General features: G+C 34.2%; 1 protein-coding gene across 1 annotated transcript in view; it reads right to left on the bottom strand.

Moving 5' to 3' along the window:
- Positions 1-2,151: 2,151 nt before the first annotated feature.
- The window catches only part of LOC124366722, a 36,859-nt gene continuing 19,205 nt past the window's right edge, over positions 2,152-19,805 (bottom strand). Inside the window, exons 4-8 of the mRNA XM_046823323.1 lie at positions 17,090-17,245; positions 10,867-12,278; positions 9,023-9,230; positions 4,877-4,984; positions 2,152-3,726 (exon numbers count right to left, since the gene is read on the bottom strand). Of these exons, the coding sequence (XP_046679279.1) occupies positions 2,314-3,726; positions 4,877-4,984; positions 9,023-9,230; positions 10,867-12,278; positions 17,090-17,245 (3,297 nt within the window). The 3' untranslated portion in view covers positions 2,152-2,313. The remainder of the gene's footprint in view (positions 3,727-4,876; positions 4,985-9,022; positions 9,231-10,866; positions 12,279-17,089; positions 17,246-19,805) is intronic.

The following is a 19,805-nucleotide window of genomic DNA, read 5'->3' as shown; positions in this document are numbered from 1 at the left end:
ACTCAAGACTGCCCTACTGAACCGGTTTTGCAACCGCGATCTTAGGCAAGTTGCACACACACCGATTTTTTACCGGCCGTCCAAATTCCAATAGTGAACTGAATGAGGGGACGGAACCTGGCACACACGCCGACAGCTGATCGGTGCCGGTAAAATGCCGGTGAGCAGCCGGCCACTGCCACTGCGTACCGCCGTTGCCGGTGACAACAGTGGCGCACGTGACTAAACACATGCTGGCACACACACCGATTGTTTACCGATCGTCCTCGCAGCTCTCGCTCCGCCATCTTGAACAAATCCGTTTCGTTTGGTTGAAAATCGCCAAATTTCAGCTGTTGTTTCATTGTCCAGGTTTTTACCGACCGTCAAAACTATTGGAATTTGGACGGCCGGTAAAAAGTCGGTCGTCCAAAATCGGTGTGTGTGCAACTAGCCTTACTGAGGCCGGTTGGTCGTTGTCCGGAGTAGGCCTAGCGGCGGTGTTACCGCGGGAAGTAGATGGCTGACTAAATGGCATTTCTTCGTCATCTGAGTCCGAGATAGTTGGCCTATAGGTAGGATCAACATCAGTGTCATCACTGAAAATTGATGAGACGTCAGACCAATCGTCATCTGATGGATCAACATCCAGTTGTCTGTCCAATTCACTCGGGTGATTTACGATGTTGTCACTCATTGTTCACAGAACTTATTATTACTGTAAGATTAAAACTAAAGAAAAAGTGACTTAAAACAGTCCTCCATTACAACATTTAACTCAATTCACACGCACAAAGACAATATACGTAACATTAGACCGCACGCATCAAACCGCTTCTTTGTACACAAATACAGCTGTGGAGTAGAAATGGCGCGGTGGCAACAGCTACGTAGCAACAAAGAGTAATATATTTTTTTGAGCATAGTTGTTACATACACTATATTACTGACAAAAAATTAGTATTTTACTACAGTACTTATAAATATGTATTAATACTCATAAAATAAGTATTTTACGATTTCAAATAAATATGTATTAAACGCATATACCACGGCGACGATATTACGTCGCCTGGGGATTCTCGCATCTTCATTGGCGACGATACATCGTCGCCTGGGGTTCAGAGGGATAAGCTGACTACATTTATTTGATTTTTTATTTGTGTGTTGTGTATTTTCTAATTTAGTTCTGTATATATAAAGATAACTACGTAATAAAAATGGTAAGTGCCAACAATTTTAACTATTTATTTATTTAGGTAATATCAGTGATTTTTGTGTTGTACGCCTAGAGGTTTTTACAAGTCGCATAATTTTATATAAAAATTCAAAAAAAGTTTATCTTTAGACATATCAATATAATTTTTTTTGTACATACATAAAACTAAATTTAGAAAAATAAAATGTGGATGCCCATTGCAAAAATATTTCTTATTTTTTAATTAAAAAATCTTAAAATAAATTTGTTTTACCTAAAAATCTATATACATATATTTTAAAGTTATTTTAATGCTGTTAAATATTTTTTATACTTCAGAATAAACTTTTTCTGTGTATACAATTTCATTCTGGACATTTTGGTGTGTAATACAAGACAATAGCATAAAAAATAGCAAAATTGTTAATTTTTTACAAACAGTATGCAAAACAGCTGTTCCTGCTCCGGGGATTCTCTGTAGTTCTTAGGTCAAATGGTTTTTTTTTCCCACCATCAATATTTTGGTCTGGGGTTCAAAGGGTTAAAACCATCTGTCAGATACATAAATAATTGTTACATCAGTGTCTGTATCTACTTATCTGACAATGACAACTATTTTTTATGCATCTGTTAGTAGCTTGTGTATCAAGCCAGGAAAGCTAATAAATCAAGTTGCTTTATACTGCTAATCCTTTTATTACCCTAGCAAACTAACTCGGCGGACTATAAATTTCTTTCTCAAGCAAGTGGTTGTTATAAATACAAGGGCAGCAATTTTTTACTATTTCTGCCATTATTGGGGTGTAGTACATGTTTTCCAAACAGAAATTGATGGAACACGGTTTGGTTATTAAAATCTGTACACCATCCAAAATGTTATTGAGCTTAAAGTACTACATGAATTACCTGTTTGGATAAATTTTCCCTGTATAAATTCACCTATTTCCACAGTAGGAAGAAATAAAACAATCTTGTTAAAATTAAAAATTTATTGTGTATATTAAAATGTCTTCAAATATACACATATGGTTGGGATATGAAAAATTTCTTCATACAAGTTTTTTCATATTGACTCTAAAATGTGGGTGTTGCTTTATATATCGTTATCTCAGTTTTAGCAAATCTCTGATGTTTCTTCAGACACTTTTACCCTTCCTCCTTGGTTTCCTTTCTTTCTTGTCTTTGACGATATATTCAAGGTGTCTGTTATCTAAATAAGAGAGAATCTTCCTAATTATTTCATTTGGTAATGGCATATCCAAGATGTTCTGAAGTGTGTCCAGCAATGCAACTCGTTTCACAGCATGCTCAAACTTTGACCTCAGAAGTGAACAGTATATTGGAAATTCCTTTTCCACAAGGGGTGATTTGATGGCTTGTTGCAGGCCATCATTCAGCACAAATGTGGGGTCCACATGTTTGGAGAATACATCAAACAAAGAGTTCCATCCAAATCTGTTAATCTTTAACTTGGCCACTTCATCTAAACAGGCTAACTGGTATGACTCAAAGTCACTGAGATCGATGGAACAGTTAAACTCTAAAGGTAAATTGGCGTATTGTAATTTAATGATGTGTCTTTTCATCCCATCCACTGAGATCATCTGTTTGTTGGCTGTAGCTAGAGGCGTCTCACCGTCAATGTCCCTGATGTTCATGCAACTCCCCCAGTCCAGCAATTCTTCCACAACATCGTTCTCATAGTCCATCATGCCTTGCAGGACCACGTGTAGAGGCGTACAGCCCATGCAGTCCCGTATATTCACTCCAGCCCCTCTCTGCAACAGTAGCCTGACAACAGCTTTGTTCGAATGTACCAGATGGAGAGGAGTACACCCCATGTCATCTCGATAGTTAATTTCTGCTCCGTTATCCAACAGAAACCCCACAATAAAGCCATCCGTATACTTAGCAGCTAAGTGTAACGCTGTATAACCCTTATTGTTTGCAATGTTCAAAGAGGCACCTTTACTTACAAGTGTTTCGATTAAAGGCTGGTTCCTCATCCTTACGGCAAAAATGAGGGGAGTGTTCCCTTCCCTGTCCCTGACATCTAGATCGGCTCCACTCTCTATCAACATGTTTACACCTGTTATGAAGCCATATGTGACAGCTATGTGGAGGGCAGTTTTTTTCCCATGGTCTCTGAAATGGATATCACTCCCTCTATCCAAAAGCAATTTGAGAATATTCTCATTTTTGCCCCAACAACAATAGTGTAAAGGAGTGTGAAGTGAGGCATCAGGTATGTTCACATCGGCACCTCTCTCCAGTAACAGACACACCCCTTGCTCAAACTTTCTGTCAATGGCACAGTGAAGTAGTGTTCGTCTGTACCTTGATATTACATTTATATGTTTCGGTGCTATATCCAGCAGAGACTCTAGCTTTTCGATAGAACATTTCTCCACAGCCTCATGAAGAAGACAACAGTGTCCAGATTTATTGATATTCATTGCGTTTGGAAACAAACTTCGATAATCAATCTCAATTAATTTTGTGTTAAACAAGTCAAAGCACTGAACCGAGTAAAAATCATCTAACATTTTCTATGAAAATCACACATAAATTTGTCCTACCAATTAATGAACTAATTAGTTAAAGTCACAATATTCTACAATTTTTTTAATCAGTAGCGGATACTAAAAAATATAGAACACTAATTCTAGCACACACAATATATCAATGCATAGGCTGAATATATCAATATTTTTGCTCTAATGGATGAGGGAAGTCCCAAGTAGTTTAGTTTGTATAAAAATTTACACTTCTTCACACAGAGATTTGTTGCACAATATCCATTCCAGTCCAAAAGAAGTTGTTCGTTTTGAATAGTTCTTCGTAACACCTGAAACAAACATAAATATAAAGATAATTCACTATTAAAAAAACTTCATCATGAAGTAATAATGTAACTTGTGCAACTATTTATTACTTCTTTAATTTATTTTATAATCCAACAGCAAAATCTTAACTGAACATATAAAGTATAAAAGTAGCCATTATTTTACAAGTACAATGTCCCCAAAACAATCCATTATAACAGTACTTTGGTGCTAGAAAAAGCTCATAGGATGCCCCAAACAAGACAAAACATTACATCCATGTTAATTACAGGGACCTGTGAACTGAAGCACAATCCCAAATTGGTATTTTAAATATTACAGAAGGAGATGTATAACACTAATTTTTAAAATAGTACTAGTTTGAAAACGTAAGTAATTTTGTTAATACTGAAATATTAATAGTTGTGATTAACATGGAACATAATCTCAAAACTATCTGAGATACAAATTGTTTAGGACATTTTTATAAGGATTACAGAACACTTAAAATTTTTTTTCCTCAAATCCATAAATAACATAGGCTAAAATAACGAGTAGACCACTCCTTTGACATATGTTGATTGTAGTTAAATTATTTTCTTATATTTTCTCTTTCAAAAAATCCGTAGTCTTAAGGATCTATCTCTATCAACATAAGATTGTTTTGACTTCTACTTTCATTGTGAATTAGTTGGAAGGAGAAATATCGTTAATGTGATTTGCAAAATAACAATCTCTATGAAGAAAAATGACAAAGGTAGCATCGAAATATCTCTAAAATCTTTGGTTTGAACTGAGGTAAAAAGCCAAGGCTTTTAGCCAATCGCTGATATGTGTAGAAGATAAGACATAATGGAGGCTACATCTTCTGTACCAACAATTCAACACCAGCATATGTCCTCTCTGTTGGAATGTTATCACAAGGAACTTGAAGACCTGAAGTGAACAAAGATTTCAGTACCATTCGTAGAAGTGTCAACTCCTGCAAAGTTGGATTATACGATAGTAGTTTGAACATAACAAGCATTGACATGTTATAAGTAGATGTGGTTTATGTAATTTTGTATATTTCTCACTTTTTAAAGAACCTTAAAGAAATAACGAACAACTAATTGATCTGTTGTTATATTAAAGCTTCTTATCCTCATGGAATAAGAAATACAGACTGCATTATGAAATAGTAAAGAGTCAGTATTCATTCAACCACATAAAAGATTTTCTTCTTTCTAACACACGACTTATTTCTACTATGTTTGCCAGTTGGCTGTTTATAAATATTGTTTGTATCAAGGACGTAGTCAACAAGAGGTCCATGGGCTCCGGATCCCCCAAAATATAATTTAATTTTTTCTTAAACTATTATTATTATTTAAATAATTCAGTATTACTAACATGTACTGCTGAAAGATCGTTCTCAACAAAGAAACGGGCCAAGAATCTTATTTAAGAAACAAAATAGGGCCTTACTGTCTGTCCATTATGGGAAAATATCAGTTGTAAGCCCCCCAAATTATGGTTAGGTGTAAGAGAGGACTTAATAGTCCTAACCTCACCAATTGAATATGTTTTACGTTGTATTCAATAAAGACATTTTTCATTTCATTTCATTTCAAATTTGTTTCCTGGCCAAGGAACCAAGAACGTAGGTTTAAGTCTAATAAGGGCTTTAAAATTATATTATTGTTCCTAAATTAGATTTATTTAAGAGTGTAGTTTATTCAGATGTATCGATAACTAAAATTTTACTTGTGTTTGACCAAGCTTTGAAAAGTACACAGTACTTTAATGTTACATATACATTTGTGTTATATTGTTGAAGCATTTAGTGTAAGGTTTGTTTGTAGTAATACTCTTTTGGCGAAGAAGATTTTTTTATTTACAAAGTACATACCTTAAACAATCCGTGTTGGTAGCCTGATAATACTCGGTAATATTGTTGAACCCTGGACACTACTGTTTTTTAAGAGCTGGCTGTTGTAAAATAACCAGTTTATCCCCATAAGAACCCTATTCAACCTCAGGCAGATTTACGCCATTATTTTTGGTCGTACAAGTATGGAATGTGTCACATTTAAAAGATATTATTAATAAACGCGTTCTAATTTGTTCAATATTTCTATGGGCTATTTGGAAAAATTTTAAGTATTATTGTATTGCAAACGTAAAAAGCGTTTTGATGCATATATATATTTTAAATGTGACATCTCCCATAATGCTATTATCACAACATAAGGACATAGAACTGCATGAGGGGGAAATAGAACATTGTTCTTATGGGGAAATCTTAAGACTGTTTCAGTCAGCGTATATTGTCTTTACACGTTATTGAAAATCCACGAACATTATTTGGATGCATAACACACTCTGCCGAAAGTCAATTTGCACTGTTTAAGCAAAAACCATTCTTGAAATCAATAGAGGAATTTCTTTCTATGAAAGAAATTTAGTCAGCCTTAGTGTTTGGTAGTTTTTAACATCGTCTCACATTACATATTATACATTTCTGTATTTATTTTTTAAATAATTTACTGTAGGTATGTTAAATATACATCGGGCTTCTACCTTGAATATATGAAAATAAATTTGGAGGAGAATAAATCTGGTTCAAGAGGAGGGTATGGAATAAATCTAAATTTAAATAAGCCTCATTCAAGGTAAAACTTAACTACTCTAGTTCAAACTAGTTACCTTACTATTACACCCATAATCGTATTAAAAACAATTCTTATAATTTTCAGGGAGGTTCTATCACTTATCCCACCCCCATAGTTACGTCATTACGTCAGAGCATACTTCTACAATTGTCAATGTTTTATTTTATTGTACAAAAATAACATTTCTACATTTTGCCAATATTATTGTAAGTACTGTACTTGTTAAATATTGCAGTAACAGTGCTAATGCCAAAGGTTGGTAGTAGTTCAATGTTAATAAAGCAAATAGTTTTCTTTTGGTAATGAAAGATTTAAATCGGTAATCACCAGTTTAAATGGCTAACAGGTAACCTACCAAACAAGTAAACGTTTTACTTGATTGAAAATGAGGATTTGAAACTGCATACATTAAAAACATTAAAAGTTATTACAAGTAAAGGAATGTATAGTACGTAATGTAATGAGGGGACGTTACAAAAACAAGAAAAGACATCAGTATTAGTTCTGGACAGCCAATTTGCATTGTTTAAGCACACAACCTAATTTTTGTCGAACTTAGCCCTTAGAAAGGAATCGATTGATCACCTCGTTAGTTTTAGCGGACGTCTAAATGTACGGGTGTCAGATGTTGAAAATATGAAATTTTATTATCACATATTTTTCATGGCTTGACACTTATGTACAAAATTTACACCACTTCGCTCTCCATTTTTTATTGCCTTTTACTTGCAGAAATGCTTTGAAAAGCATACTGCGTGGCAACCTCCCTTGCATTTCATGCACACAGTCCTTGATCTCTTTCTTCCTTTTAGCTTGTATTCACTCCCTTTCTGACTACATACCCAGCAAGTTTTTTTCTTTTTTTCCTTCTAATTTCTCAAGACCAATTTTCCTGGTGTTGGCATTGTTGCCTCCCTCCTCGTTCACAGTCTCAGGATGTTTTGCTGCTAGCCATTCATGAGTGATGGTATTAATTATGGAAACACAAAATAAGTATCTTGAGAGTGGTTTTAGTCCTTGGTGTTTACATGTTTCCTTGTAGATAATGTAAGCATTTAAAACCATCCTCGCAAATAAGTTGAAGGCTACTTTTTTCCAATATTTTACGGTTCTTCTCTCATCCAAGTAAGAGTATAACATCATATCGTTGCTGTCAATTCCTCCCATATATTTGTTGTAGTCAATTATAGTAGGTAGATGGTTTCACTTCTGTAGTCACCCTGCCATGTCTCCTCATAGTATTCTCAACATCTTTCATATCTGGCTTGGACGTAATTAAAATAACTGGTTTCTTTTGATTTTGTTTCTCCCTGAAGGATAATATTACAGTATTGCCTTGTTTCCAGTATTTCTTTTGGCCTACTTTCAGTTTATTTGAAATATCGTCAGGAAGCAATTTTCTGTTTTGTCTTAGTGTTCCAGTGAAAAATGTTCTATTGGTATATAAATCCTTCACTAACCTAACACTAGAAAAAAAGTTATCTGTGAAAACATGATAACCTTTTTGTACATAATTGCAAGCCATTAGCAGATTTTTTACAACTGTATAGCCAAGACCATTTTCCTTTATTTGATCTCTGTTTTGGGCATTATTTTTGCCTTTATAGCAACATAAACTAAGACAGTAGTTGGAAATGGAGTCACAAAGAACCCAAAACTTTATGCCCCAACGGTGATGGTGTTTATTTGGCATATATTGCATCAGTTGAGATTGACTCTTTGTTCCAATGATAGATTCATCAACAGAAAGCTGCTGATGGCCGGTGTAGTAAAATTTAAATAACCTATTGCAATGTTGAAGTAGTGGTTCAAATTTTTGAGCAGCATCATAGTTAGGCTCACCTGCTTTAGGTAGATCTGCATTATTCACCATGTGAAAAAAGCTGAGGATGGCATCAAAACGATTTCGTTGAAACATTTTTCCAAACCAAGGCGTTTCTTGGGAGATACTTCTAGACCAGTATGATTTGATGGAAGGTTTTCTGATCAATTCCATGTTCAAAATCACAACTATGAAGGCTTAGATCTCAATGAGAGAAACAGGTAACCAGTTACGCATAAAACTGTTCGGTGAAATATTGGTGATCATTGAAGTAATTGTTTGATTTGCATACCTGTTGGTCTCCAGTACAAACATGTTCAGCATACATCAGTAAAAAACAAATTGAAAAAATCCATGGGCTTTGTAGCTGTTGATGGAATATGTGTGGGCCAGGTATTTCACCAAAGTCGAAAGGAGGATCAGAGTTTTAATTTTCTACTTCATTGATGCCTTCCCATATTTCGTCATCTAATTCTTCATCTTCTGATTCAGAAGAGTCACTCAAGACTGCCCTACTGAAACGGTTTTGCAACCGCGATCTTACTGAGGCCGGTTGGTCGTTGTCCGGAGTAGGCCTAGCGGCGGTGTTACCGCGAGAAGTAGATGGCTGACTAAATGGCATTTCTTCGTCATCTGAGTCCGAGATAGTTGGCCTATAGGTAGGATCAACATCAGTGTCATCACTGAAAATTGATGAGACGTCAGACCAATCGTCATCTGATGGATCAACATCCAGTTGTCTGTCCAATTCACTCGAGTGATTTACGATGTTGTCACTCATTGTTCACAGAACTTATTATTACTGTAAGATTAAAACTAAAGAAAACGTGACTTAAAACAGTCCTGAATTACAACATTTAACTCAATTCACACGCACAAAGACAATATACGTAACATTAGACCGCACTCATCAAAACGCTTCTTTGTAAACAAATACAGCTGTGGAGTAGAAATGGCGCGGTGGCAACAGCTACGTAGCAACAAAGAGTAATATATTTTTTGAGCATAGTTGTTACATACACTATATTACTGACAAAAAATTAGTATTTTACTAAAGTACTCATAAAATAAGTATTTTACGATTTCAAATAAATATGTATTAAACGCATATTATGTCGCCTGGGGATTCTCGCATCTTCATTGGCGACGATACATCGTCGCCTGGGGTTCAGAGGGATAAGCTGACTACATTTATTTGATTTTTTATTTGTGTGTTGTGTATTTTCTAATTTAGTTCTGTATATATAAAGATAACTACGTCATAAAAATGGTAAGTGCCAACAATTTTGACTATTTATTTATTTAGGTAATATCAGTGATTTTTGTGTTGTACGCCTAGAGGTTTTACAAGACGCATAATTTTATATAAAAATTCAAAAAAGTTTATCTTTAGAGATATCAATATAATTTTTTTTGTACATACATAAAACTAAATTTAGAAAAATAAAATATGGATGCCCATTGTAAAAATATTTCTTATTTTTTAATTAAAAAATCTTAAAATAAATTTGTTTTACCTAAAAATCTATATACATATATTTTAAAGTTATTTTAATGCTGTTAAAATATTTTTTTATGCTTCAGAATAAACTTTTTCTGTGTATACAATTTCATTCTGGACATTTTGGTGTGTAATACAAGACAATAGCATAAAAAATAGCAAAATTGTTAATTTTTTACAAACAGTATGCAAAACAGCTGTTCCTGCTCCGGGGATTCTCTGTAGTTCTTAGGTCAAATGGTTTTGGTACGTTTTTCCCACCATCAATATTTTGGTCTGGGGTTCAAAGGGTTAAAACCATCTGTCAGATACATAAATAATTGTTACATCAGTGTCTGTATCTACTTATCTGACAATGACAACTATTTTTTATGCATCTGTTAGTAGCTTGTGTATCAAGCCAGGAAAGCTAATAAATCAAGTTGCTTTATACTGCTAATCCTTTTATTACCCTAGCAAACTAACTCGGCGGACTATAAATTTCTTTCTCAAGCAAGTGGTTGTTATAAATACAAGGGCAGCAATTTTTTACTATTTCTGCCATTATTGGGGTGTAGTACATGTTTTCCAAACAGAAATTGATGGAACACGGTTTGGTTATTAAAATCTGTACACCATCCAAAATGTTATTGAGCTTAAAGTACTACATGAATTACCTGTTTGGATAAATTTTCCCTGTATAAATTCACCTATTTCCACAGTAGGAAGAAATAAAACAATCTTGTTAAAATTAAAAATTTATTGTGTATATTAAAATGTCTTCAAATATACACATATGGTTGGGATATGAAAAATTTCTTCATACAAGTTTTTTCATATTGACTCTAAAATGTGGGTGTTGCTTTATATATCGTTATCTCAGTTTTAGCAAATCTCTGATGTTTCTTCAGACACTTTTACCCTTCCTCCTTGGTTTCCTTTCTTTCTTGTCTTTGACGATATATTCAAGGTGTCTGTTATCTAAATAAGAGAGAATCTTCCTAATTATTTCATTTGGTAATGGCATATCCAAGATGTTCTGAAGTGTGTCCAGCAATGCAACTCGTTTCACAGCATGCTCAAACTTTGACCTCAGAAGTGAACAGTATATTGGAAATTCCTTTTCCACAAGGGGTGATTTGATGGCTTGTTGCAGGCCATAATTCAGCACAAATGTGGGGTCCACATGTTTGGAGAATACATCAAACAAAGAGTTCCATCCAAATCTGTTAATCTTTAACTTGGCCACTTCATCTAAACAGGCTAACTGGTATGACTCAAAGTCACTGAGATCGATGGAACAGTTAAACTCTAAAGGTAAATTGGCGTATTGTAATTTAATGATGTGTCTTTTCATCCCATCCACTGAGATCATCTGTTTGTTGGCTGTAGCTAGAGGCGTCTCACCGTCAATGTCCCTGATGTTCATGCAACTCCCCCAGTCCAGCAATTCTTCCACAACATCGTTCTCATAGTCCATCATGCCTTGCAGGACCACGTGTAGAGGCGTACAGCCCATGCAGTCCCGTATATTCACTCCAGCCCCTCTCTGCAACAGTAGCCTGACAACAGCTTTGTTCGAATGTACCAGATGGAGAGGAGTACACCCCATGTCATCTCGACAGTTAATTTCTGCTCCGTTATCCAACAGAAACTCCACAATAAAGCCATCCGTATACTTAGCAGCTAAGTGTAACGCTGTATAACCCTTATTGTTTGCAATGTTCAAAGAGGCACCTTTACTTACAAGTGTTTCGATTAAAGGCTGGTTCCTCATCCTTACGGCAAAAATGAGGGGAGTGTTCCCTTCCCTGTCCCTGACATCTAGATCGGCTCCACTCTCTATCAACATGTTTACACCTGTTATGAAGCCATATGTGACAGCTATGTGGAGGGCAGTTTTTTTCCCATGGTCTCTGAAATGGATATCACTCCCTTTATCCAAAAGCAATTTGAGAATATTCTCATTTTTGCCCCAACAACAATAGTGTAAAGGAGTGTGAAGTGAGGCATCAGGTATGTTCACATCGGCACCTCTCTCCAGTAACAGACACACCCCTTGCTCAAACTTTCTGTCAATGGCACAGTGAAGTAGTGTTCGTCTGTACCTTGATATTACATTTATATGTTTCGGTGCTATATCCAACAGAGACTCTAGCTTTTCGATAGAACATTTCTCCACAGCCTCATGAAGAAGACAACAGTGTCCAGATTTATTGATATTCATTGCGTTTGGAAACAAACTTCGATAATCAATCTCAATTAATTTTGTGTTAAACAAGTCAAAGCACTGAACCGAGTAAAAATCATCTAACATTTTCTATGAAAATCACACATAAATTTGTCCTACCAATTAATGAACTAATTAGTTAAAGTCACAATATTCTACAATTTTTTTAATCAGTAGCGGATACTAAAAAATATAGAACACTAATTCTAGCACACACAATATATCAATGCATAGGCTGAATATATCAATATTTTTGCTCTAATGGATGAGGGAAGTCCCAAGTAGTTTAGTTTGTATAAAAATTTACACTTCTTCACACAGAGATTTGTTGCACAATATCCATTCCAGTCCAAAAGAAGTTGTTCGTTTTGAATAGTTCTTCGTAACACCTGAAACAAACATAAATATAAAGATAATTCACTATTAAAAAAACTTCATCATGAAGTAATAATGTAACTTGTGCAACTATTTATTACTTCTTTAATTTATTTTATAATCCAACAGCAAAATCTTAACTGAACATATAAAGTATAAAAGTAGCCATTATTTTACAAGTACAATGTCCCCAAAACAATCCATTATAACAGTACTTTGGTGCTAGAAAAAGCTCATAGGATGCCCCAAACAAGACAAAACATTACATCCATGTTAATTACAGGGACCTGTGAACTGAAGCACAATCCCAAATTGGTATTTTAAATATTACAGAAGGAGATGTATAACACTAATTTTTAAAATAGTACTAGTTTGAAAACGTAAGTAATTTTGTTAATACTGAAATATTAATAGTTGTGATTAACATGGAACATAATCTCAAAACTATCTGAGATACAAATTGTTTAGGACATTTTTATAAGGATTACAGAACACTTAAAATTTTTTTTCCCTCAAATCCATAAATAACATAGGCTAAAATAACGAGTAGACCACTCCTTTGACAGATGTTGATTGTAGTTCAATTATTTTCTTATATTTTCTCTTTCAAAAAATCCGTAGTCTTAAGGATCTATCTCTATCTAACATAAGATTGTTTTGACTTCTACTTTCATTGTGAATTAGTTTGAAGGAGAAATATCGTTAATGTGATTTGCAAAATAACAATCTCTATGAAGAAAAATGACAAAGGTAGCATCGAAATATCTCTAAAATCTTTGGTTTGAACTGAGGTAAAAAGCCAAGGCTTTTAGCCAATCGCTGATATGTGTAGAAGATAAGACATAATGGAGGCTACATCTTCTATACCAACAATTCAACACCAGTATATGTCCTCTCTGTTGGAATGTTATCACAAGGAACTTGAAGACCTGAAGTGAACAAAGATTTCAGTACCATTCGTAGAAGTGTCAACTCCTGCAAAGTTGGATTATACGATAGTAGTTTGAACATAACAAGCATTGACATGTTATAAGTAGATGTGGTTTATGTAATTTTGTATATTTTTCACTTTTTAAAGAACCTTAAAGAAATAACGAACAACTAATTGATCTGTTGTTATATTAAAGCTTCTTATCCTCATGGAATAAGAAATACAGACTGCATTATGAAATAGTAAAGAGTCAGTATTCATTCAACCACATAAAAGATTTTCTTCTTTCTAACACACGACTTATTTCTACTATGTTTGCCAGTTGGCTGTTTATAAATATTGTTTGTATCAAGGACGTAGTCAACGAGAGGTCCAAGGGCTCCGGATCCCCCAAAATATAATTTAATTTTTTCTTAAACTATTATTATTATTTAAATAATTCAGTATTACTAACATGTACTGCTGAAAGATCGTTCTCAACAAAGAAACGGGCCAAGAATCTTTTAAGAAACAAAATAGGACCTTACTGTCTGTCCATTATGGGAAAATATCAGTTGTAAGCCCCCCAAATTATGGTTAGGTGTAAGAGAGGACTTAATAGTCCTAACCTCGCCAATTGAATATGTTTTATGTTGTATTCAATAAAGACATTTTCATTTCATTTCATTTCAAATTTGTTTCCTGGCCAAGGAACCAAGAACGTAGGTTTAAGTCTAATAAGGGCTTTAAAATTATATTATTGTTCCTAAATTAGATTTATTTAAGAGTGTAGTTTATTCAGATGTATCGATAACTAAAATTTTACTTGTGTTTGATCAAGCTTTGAAAAGTACACAGTACTTTAATGTTACATATACATTTGTGTTATATTGTTGAAGCATTTAGTGTAAGGTTTGTTTGTAGTAATACTGTTTTGGCGAAGAAGATTTTTTTATTTACAAAGTACATACCTTAAACAATCTGTGTTGGTAGACTGATAATACTCGGTAATATTGTTGAACCCTGGACACTACTGTTTTTTAAGAGCTGGCTGTTGTAAAATAACCAGTTTATCCCCATAAGAACCCTATTCAACCTCAGGCAGATTTACGCCATTATTTTTGGTCGTACAAGTATGGAACGTGTCACATTTAAAAGATATTATTAATAAACGCGTTCTAATTTGTTCAATATTTCTATGGGCTATTTGGAAAAATTTTAAGTGTTATTGTACTGCAAACGTAAAAAGCGTTTTGATGCATATTAAATATATATTTTAAATGTGACATCTCCCATAATGCTATTATCACAACATAAGGACATAGAACTGCATGAGGGGGAAATAGAACATTGTTCTTATGGGGAAATGTTAAGACTGTTTCAGTCAGCGTATATTGTCTTTACACGTTATTGAAAATCCATGAACATTATTTGGATGCATAACACACTCTGCCGAAAGTCAATTTGCACTGTTTAAGCAAAAACCATTCTTGAAATCAATAGAGGAATTTTTTTCTATGAAAGAAATTTAGTCAGCCTTAGTGTTTGGTAGTTTTTAACATCGTCTCACATTACATATTATACATTTCTGTATTTATTTTTTAAATAATTTACTGTAGGTATGTTAAATATACATCGGGCTTCTACCTTGAATATATGAAAATAAATTTGGAGGAGAATAAATCTGGTTCAAGAGGAGGGTATGGAATAAATCTAAATTTAAATAAGCCTAATTCAAGGTAAAACTTAACTACTCTAGTTCAAACTAGTTACCTTACTATTACACTCATAATCGTATTAAAAACAATTCTTATAATTTTCAGGGAGGTTCTATCACTTATCCCACCCCCATAGTTACGTCATTACGTCAGAGCATACTTCTACAATTGTCAATGTTTTATTATTGTACAAAAATAACACTTCTACATTTTGCCAATATTATTGTAAGTACTGTACTTGTTAAATATTGCAGTAACAGTGCTAATGCCAAAGGTTGGTAGTAGTTCAATGTTAATAAAACAAATAGTTTTCTTTTGGTAATGAAAGATTTAAATCGGTAATCACCAGTTTAAATGGCTAACAGGTAACCCACCAAACAAGTAAATGTTTTACTTGATTGAAAATGAGGATTTTAAACTGCATACATTAAAAACAGTAAGTTATTACAAGTAAAGGAATGTATAGTACGTAATGTAATGAGGGGACGTTACAAATACAAGAAAAAACATCAGTGTTAGTTCTGGAGCAGACAGCCAATTTGCATTGTTTAAGCACACAACCTAATTTTTGTTGAACTTTGCCCTTAGAAAGGAATCGATTGATTGTTCACCTCGTTAGTTTTAGCGGACGTCTAAATGTACGGGTGTCAGGTGTTAAAAATATGAAATTTTATTCTCACATATTTTTCATGGCTTGACACTTAAAACCATGTGTCAGATACATAAATGGTTGTTACATCAGTGTCTGTATCTACTTATCTGACAATGACAACTATTTTTTATGCATCTGTTAGTCGCTTGTGTATCAAGCTAGGAAAGCTAATAAATCAAGTTGCTTTATACTGCTAATCCTTTTATTACCCTAGCAAACTAACTCTGCGGACTATAAATTTCTTTCTCAAGCAAGTGGTTGTTATAAATACAAGGGCAGCAATTTTTATTATTTCTGCCATTATTTGGACGTAGTAGGTGTTTTCCAAACAGAAATTGATGGAACACGGTTTGGTTAACAAAATTTGTACACCATCCAAAATGATATTGAGCTTAAAGTACTACATGAATTACCTGTTTGGATGAATTTTCCCAGTATAAATTCACCTATTTCCACAGTAGGAAGAAATAAAACAATCTTGCAAAAATTAAAAATTTATTGTGTATATTAAAATGTCTTCAAATACACACATATGGTTGGGATATTAAAAATTTCTTCATACAAGTTTTGTCATAATGACTCTAAAATTTGGGTGTTGCTTTATACAGGGTGATTCATAAAAGGTGTGCAATATTTCAGGACTTGATACAGGTCATCAAAACAAGGAAAAAACTCCATTGCACATGGGTCCGGAAACGTACCGTTTACTGTCTGTCTGTCTGTTTGTGTTTTTCTTGTAAACCATCATAAATAAGAAACTACAAGAGATAATGAGTTGAAATTTGGTACACTTACTTTAGGTATCTTTTTCTAAAATGGAACAAAATAAACTTAATTTTGCTCATTTTGTTAGAAAATGGTGGACAGATAAATTCTTTAAATAATCATAACTTTAAGGGATTTTATTTAAAATAAAATTTTTAAATGCAAAATATGTGCGCTGTTGTCTTCAGAAAACAACGATACCATGTATGTTTCAATATTCAAATTATTAACAAAACTGTGATTTTTTGTTTAAACCTATTACAAGATACACAATTTAGCATTGAAATTAAAATGTTTAATTTACATTTTTAATTAACTTTCACATACACCAAATAGTAAAAAATGAGAAGATAAAATAACAAACAATAACTCATATTTAAAGAAGATGTTAAAAATGGCCTCCTCTTGCTCTAATGCAGGCTTGACATCTGCGTATGAGGGACTGGTAGACTCGTGGCAATACATTGTTGTCATTGCATACCATATTACATGCTGCCTCTACTAGTTCCATCAGCTGATCTCGGTTGTTAATCTGTTGGGAATAAACGCACTGCTTTATGTGCCCCCATAAGTAGAAGTCCAATGGATTTAGGTCGGGAGACCTTGGTGGCCAGTTCACGGGTCCAGCGTTATCCACCTATTAGGAAACTCAGCATTTAGGTGATCTGTCACAATCCTAGCGTTGTGAGGTGGTGCACCATCTAGTTGATACCACAGTGTGCGGTGATCACCAAGAGGAATTTCATCTAGAATGTCTTCAACTGTTGTTTGGAGTAAGTTTAGATATGATACACCATTGAGAGGTACATTACCCAGAGCTTGCATGTAAAGGCGTCCATTGTAAATAGATGCCCAGACATTGTAACCAAATCTTTGTTGAAAACGCCTTTGTCTCGTCTCATGAGGATTGTTTATTGACCAGATATGGATGTTATGGAAATTGTTTATCCCATTCCTACTGAAATGTGATTCATCCGTCCTCATTACACTAGAGATGAAGTTTTGGTTGTTTTCTACTTCATTTAACAACCATTCACAAAATACAACCCTCCTCACACTATCACCAGGTTGCAACGCTTGTACAGTTTGTACATGATATGGGTAAATTTCCTCTCCCTTTAAAGTCTTCCAAACAAAACTTTGTGACATTCCTAAACGTGTAGCCACACAACGTGTGCTAATTGTTGGATCATAATCAACCATATTAATTACGTCTTCTTCTTCCTCTACCGTAAATTTCTACCGAAAAAGTACTACATGAATTACCTGTTTGGATGGATTTTCCCAGTATAAATTCACCTATTTCCACAGTAGGAAGAAATAAAACAATCTTGCAAAAATTAAAAATTTATTGTGTATATTAAAATGTCTTCAAATACACACATATGGTTGGAATATGAAAAATTTCTTCATACAATTTTTTTCATAATGACTCTAAAATGTGGGTGTTGCTTTATACAGGGTGATTCAAAACTAAACGGCAATCTCTCGAGAGCTTATTCTATAGCTAAAAACAAGTAAAAAAGTTCATATAACCATATGCCCGGAAACGCTTCGTTAGCGAGTTACGCCTAGCAAAAGATTTCGCCCGGATTTCAGAACCCTTGGTGAAGTCAGGCCATATAAAAATGGTAAAGGTAGTTACAAAGATACAAATACGATTGTTTTTTATGTTTTTATATCTGACAAAGCTATTAAAATTCGTCCCAGAGCTGTAAATGCAATACTTTCAGAGATATCTTACGTAAAACACAAGAATTGGTGCAAAGAAATAACACATTTTTGTGTTTAACGTAAGATTACTTCCATAAATGTTAAATAAAGGTCATTTTTTTCTTAAACAGATTTGTAGAACATTTAATTCTGAAAAGATTCATGTGAATTACTTAGGAAAAAAACTAATAATAGGTATTGAAATTTAGCTTTATTTAAAAATAAAACAGACGCACAAAAATGCATATTCTTATCTGCATAAAATATTAACTAATGTTTAGGTTGTGAGTAACAGCTGATCATTTATTCTAGACTGAACATTAACATAAAATGTATTTACCTTTATAAAACTGTAATAATCACCTATAATAGTTGCTCAAAGTGTCCTCCGTTGTTAGCAATGCACGTTTTCGCACGACGAATCCACTCTTTTCTAGCGCGTTTCATAACGTTTGGAGCATTCTTGATAGTTTCTGCCGCCTCTGTAATGCGATTACGTAACTCCTCTATGGTGTTAATCCGTTTTGAATAAACAATTGACTTCATCCAACCCCATAAGAAAAAGTCTGCTGGCGTGAGGTCAGGAGAACTTGGTGGCCATTTTACTGGTCCATTTCGACCAATCCATTGTCTACCGTATGTATCATTTAAATAGTTTTTCACATCATTAGAAAAATGTGGAGGTGCTCCGTCGTGCATAAACCATGCATTTATTCTGTTTTGAACAGGAATATCTTCCAAGAGGGTAGGCAGGTTTGTTCTTAAAAAATTTAAGTACGCTACTCCATTAAGTCGATTAGGGAGGAAAAATGGACCAATCAAATTATCACCCAGAACACCAAGCCATACATTGACTGAAAATGTATGTTGAAAATGCCTCGTCGCAGTTTCATGTGGGTTGTCGTACGCCCAAGTATGGGTATTACGAAAATTTACAATTCCATTTCTAGTACAACAGGATTCATCAGTAACGAGAATACGCCGAAGAAAATACTGATGTCGTAAACAATTTCTTCTTAACCAGCGGCAGAACATCTTCTGTTTATTAAGATCTTGCGGTAATAAGTCTTGAACACGTGTTATATGGAATGGGTACAACTGTGCTTCATGAAGTGTCCGCCATACGCTTGACTGGCAAATATTTAACTGACGTGATAATCGTCTGGTGCTTGTGGTTGGTGATAATTCTACAGCATTTATTATTGCTTGTTCATTATTATAGTTCCTTGCGCTACGTTGACGACCAGTATCTATTCGCTTCGGTTTAAAGCTTCCAGTTTCTCTAAGTCGTCTCTCCACAGCTTCAAATGTTTTGCGATCAGGTGTTATTCGATGTGGAAAAGTATCACGATATTCCTGAACTGCAGCTAAACCATTCTTGTTAACTTTGCCGTAAATCAGTATCATGTCCGTATACCCTTCAAACGAATACATACCATTTACATTATCTGCCATTATTTACTAAGATAATTACATACACTTTT

Source organism: Homalodisca vitripennis, chromosome 7 (genome assembly GCF_021130785.1).
Source record: "Homalodisca vitripennis isolate AUS2020 chromosome 7, UT_GWSS_2.1, whole genome shotgun sequence".
Lineage (NCBI taxonomy): Eukaryota > Metazoa > Arthropoda > Insecta > Hemiptera > Cicadellidae > Homalodisca > Homalodisca vitripennis.
The sequence above is the reverse complement of the archived record's forward strand: the minus strand, read 5'-3'. Positions and strand labels throughout refer to the sequence as shown.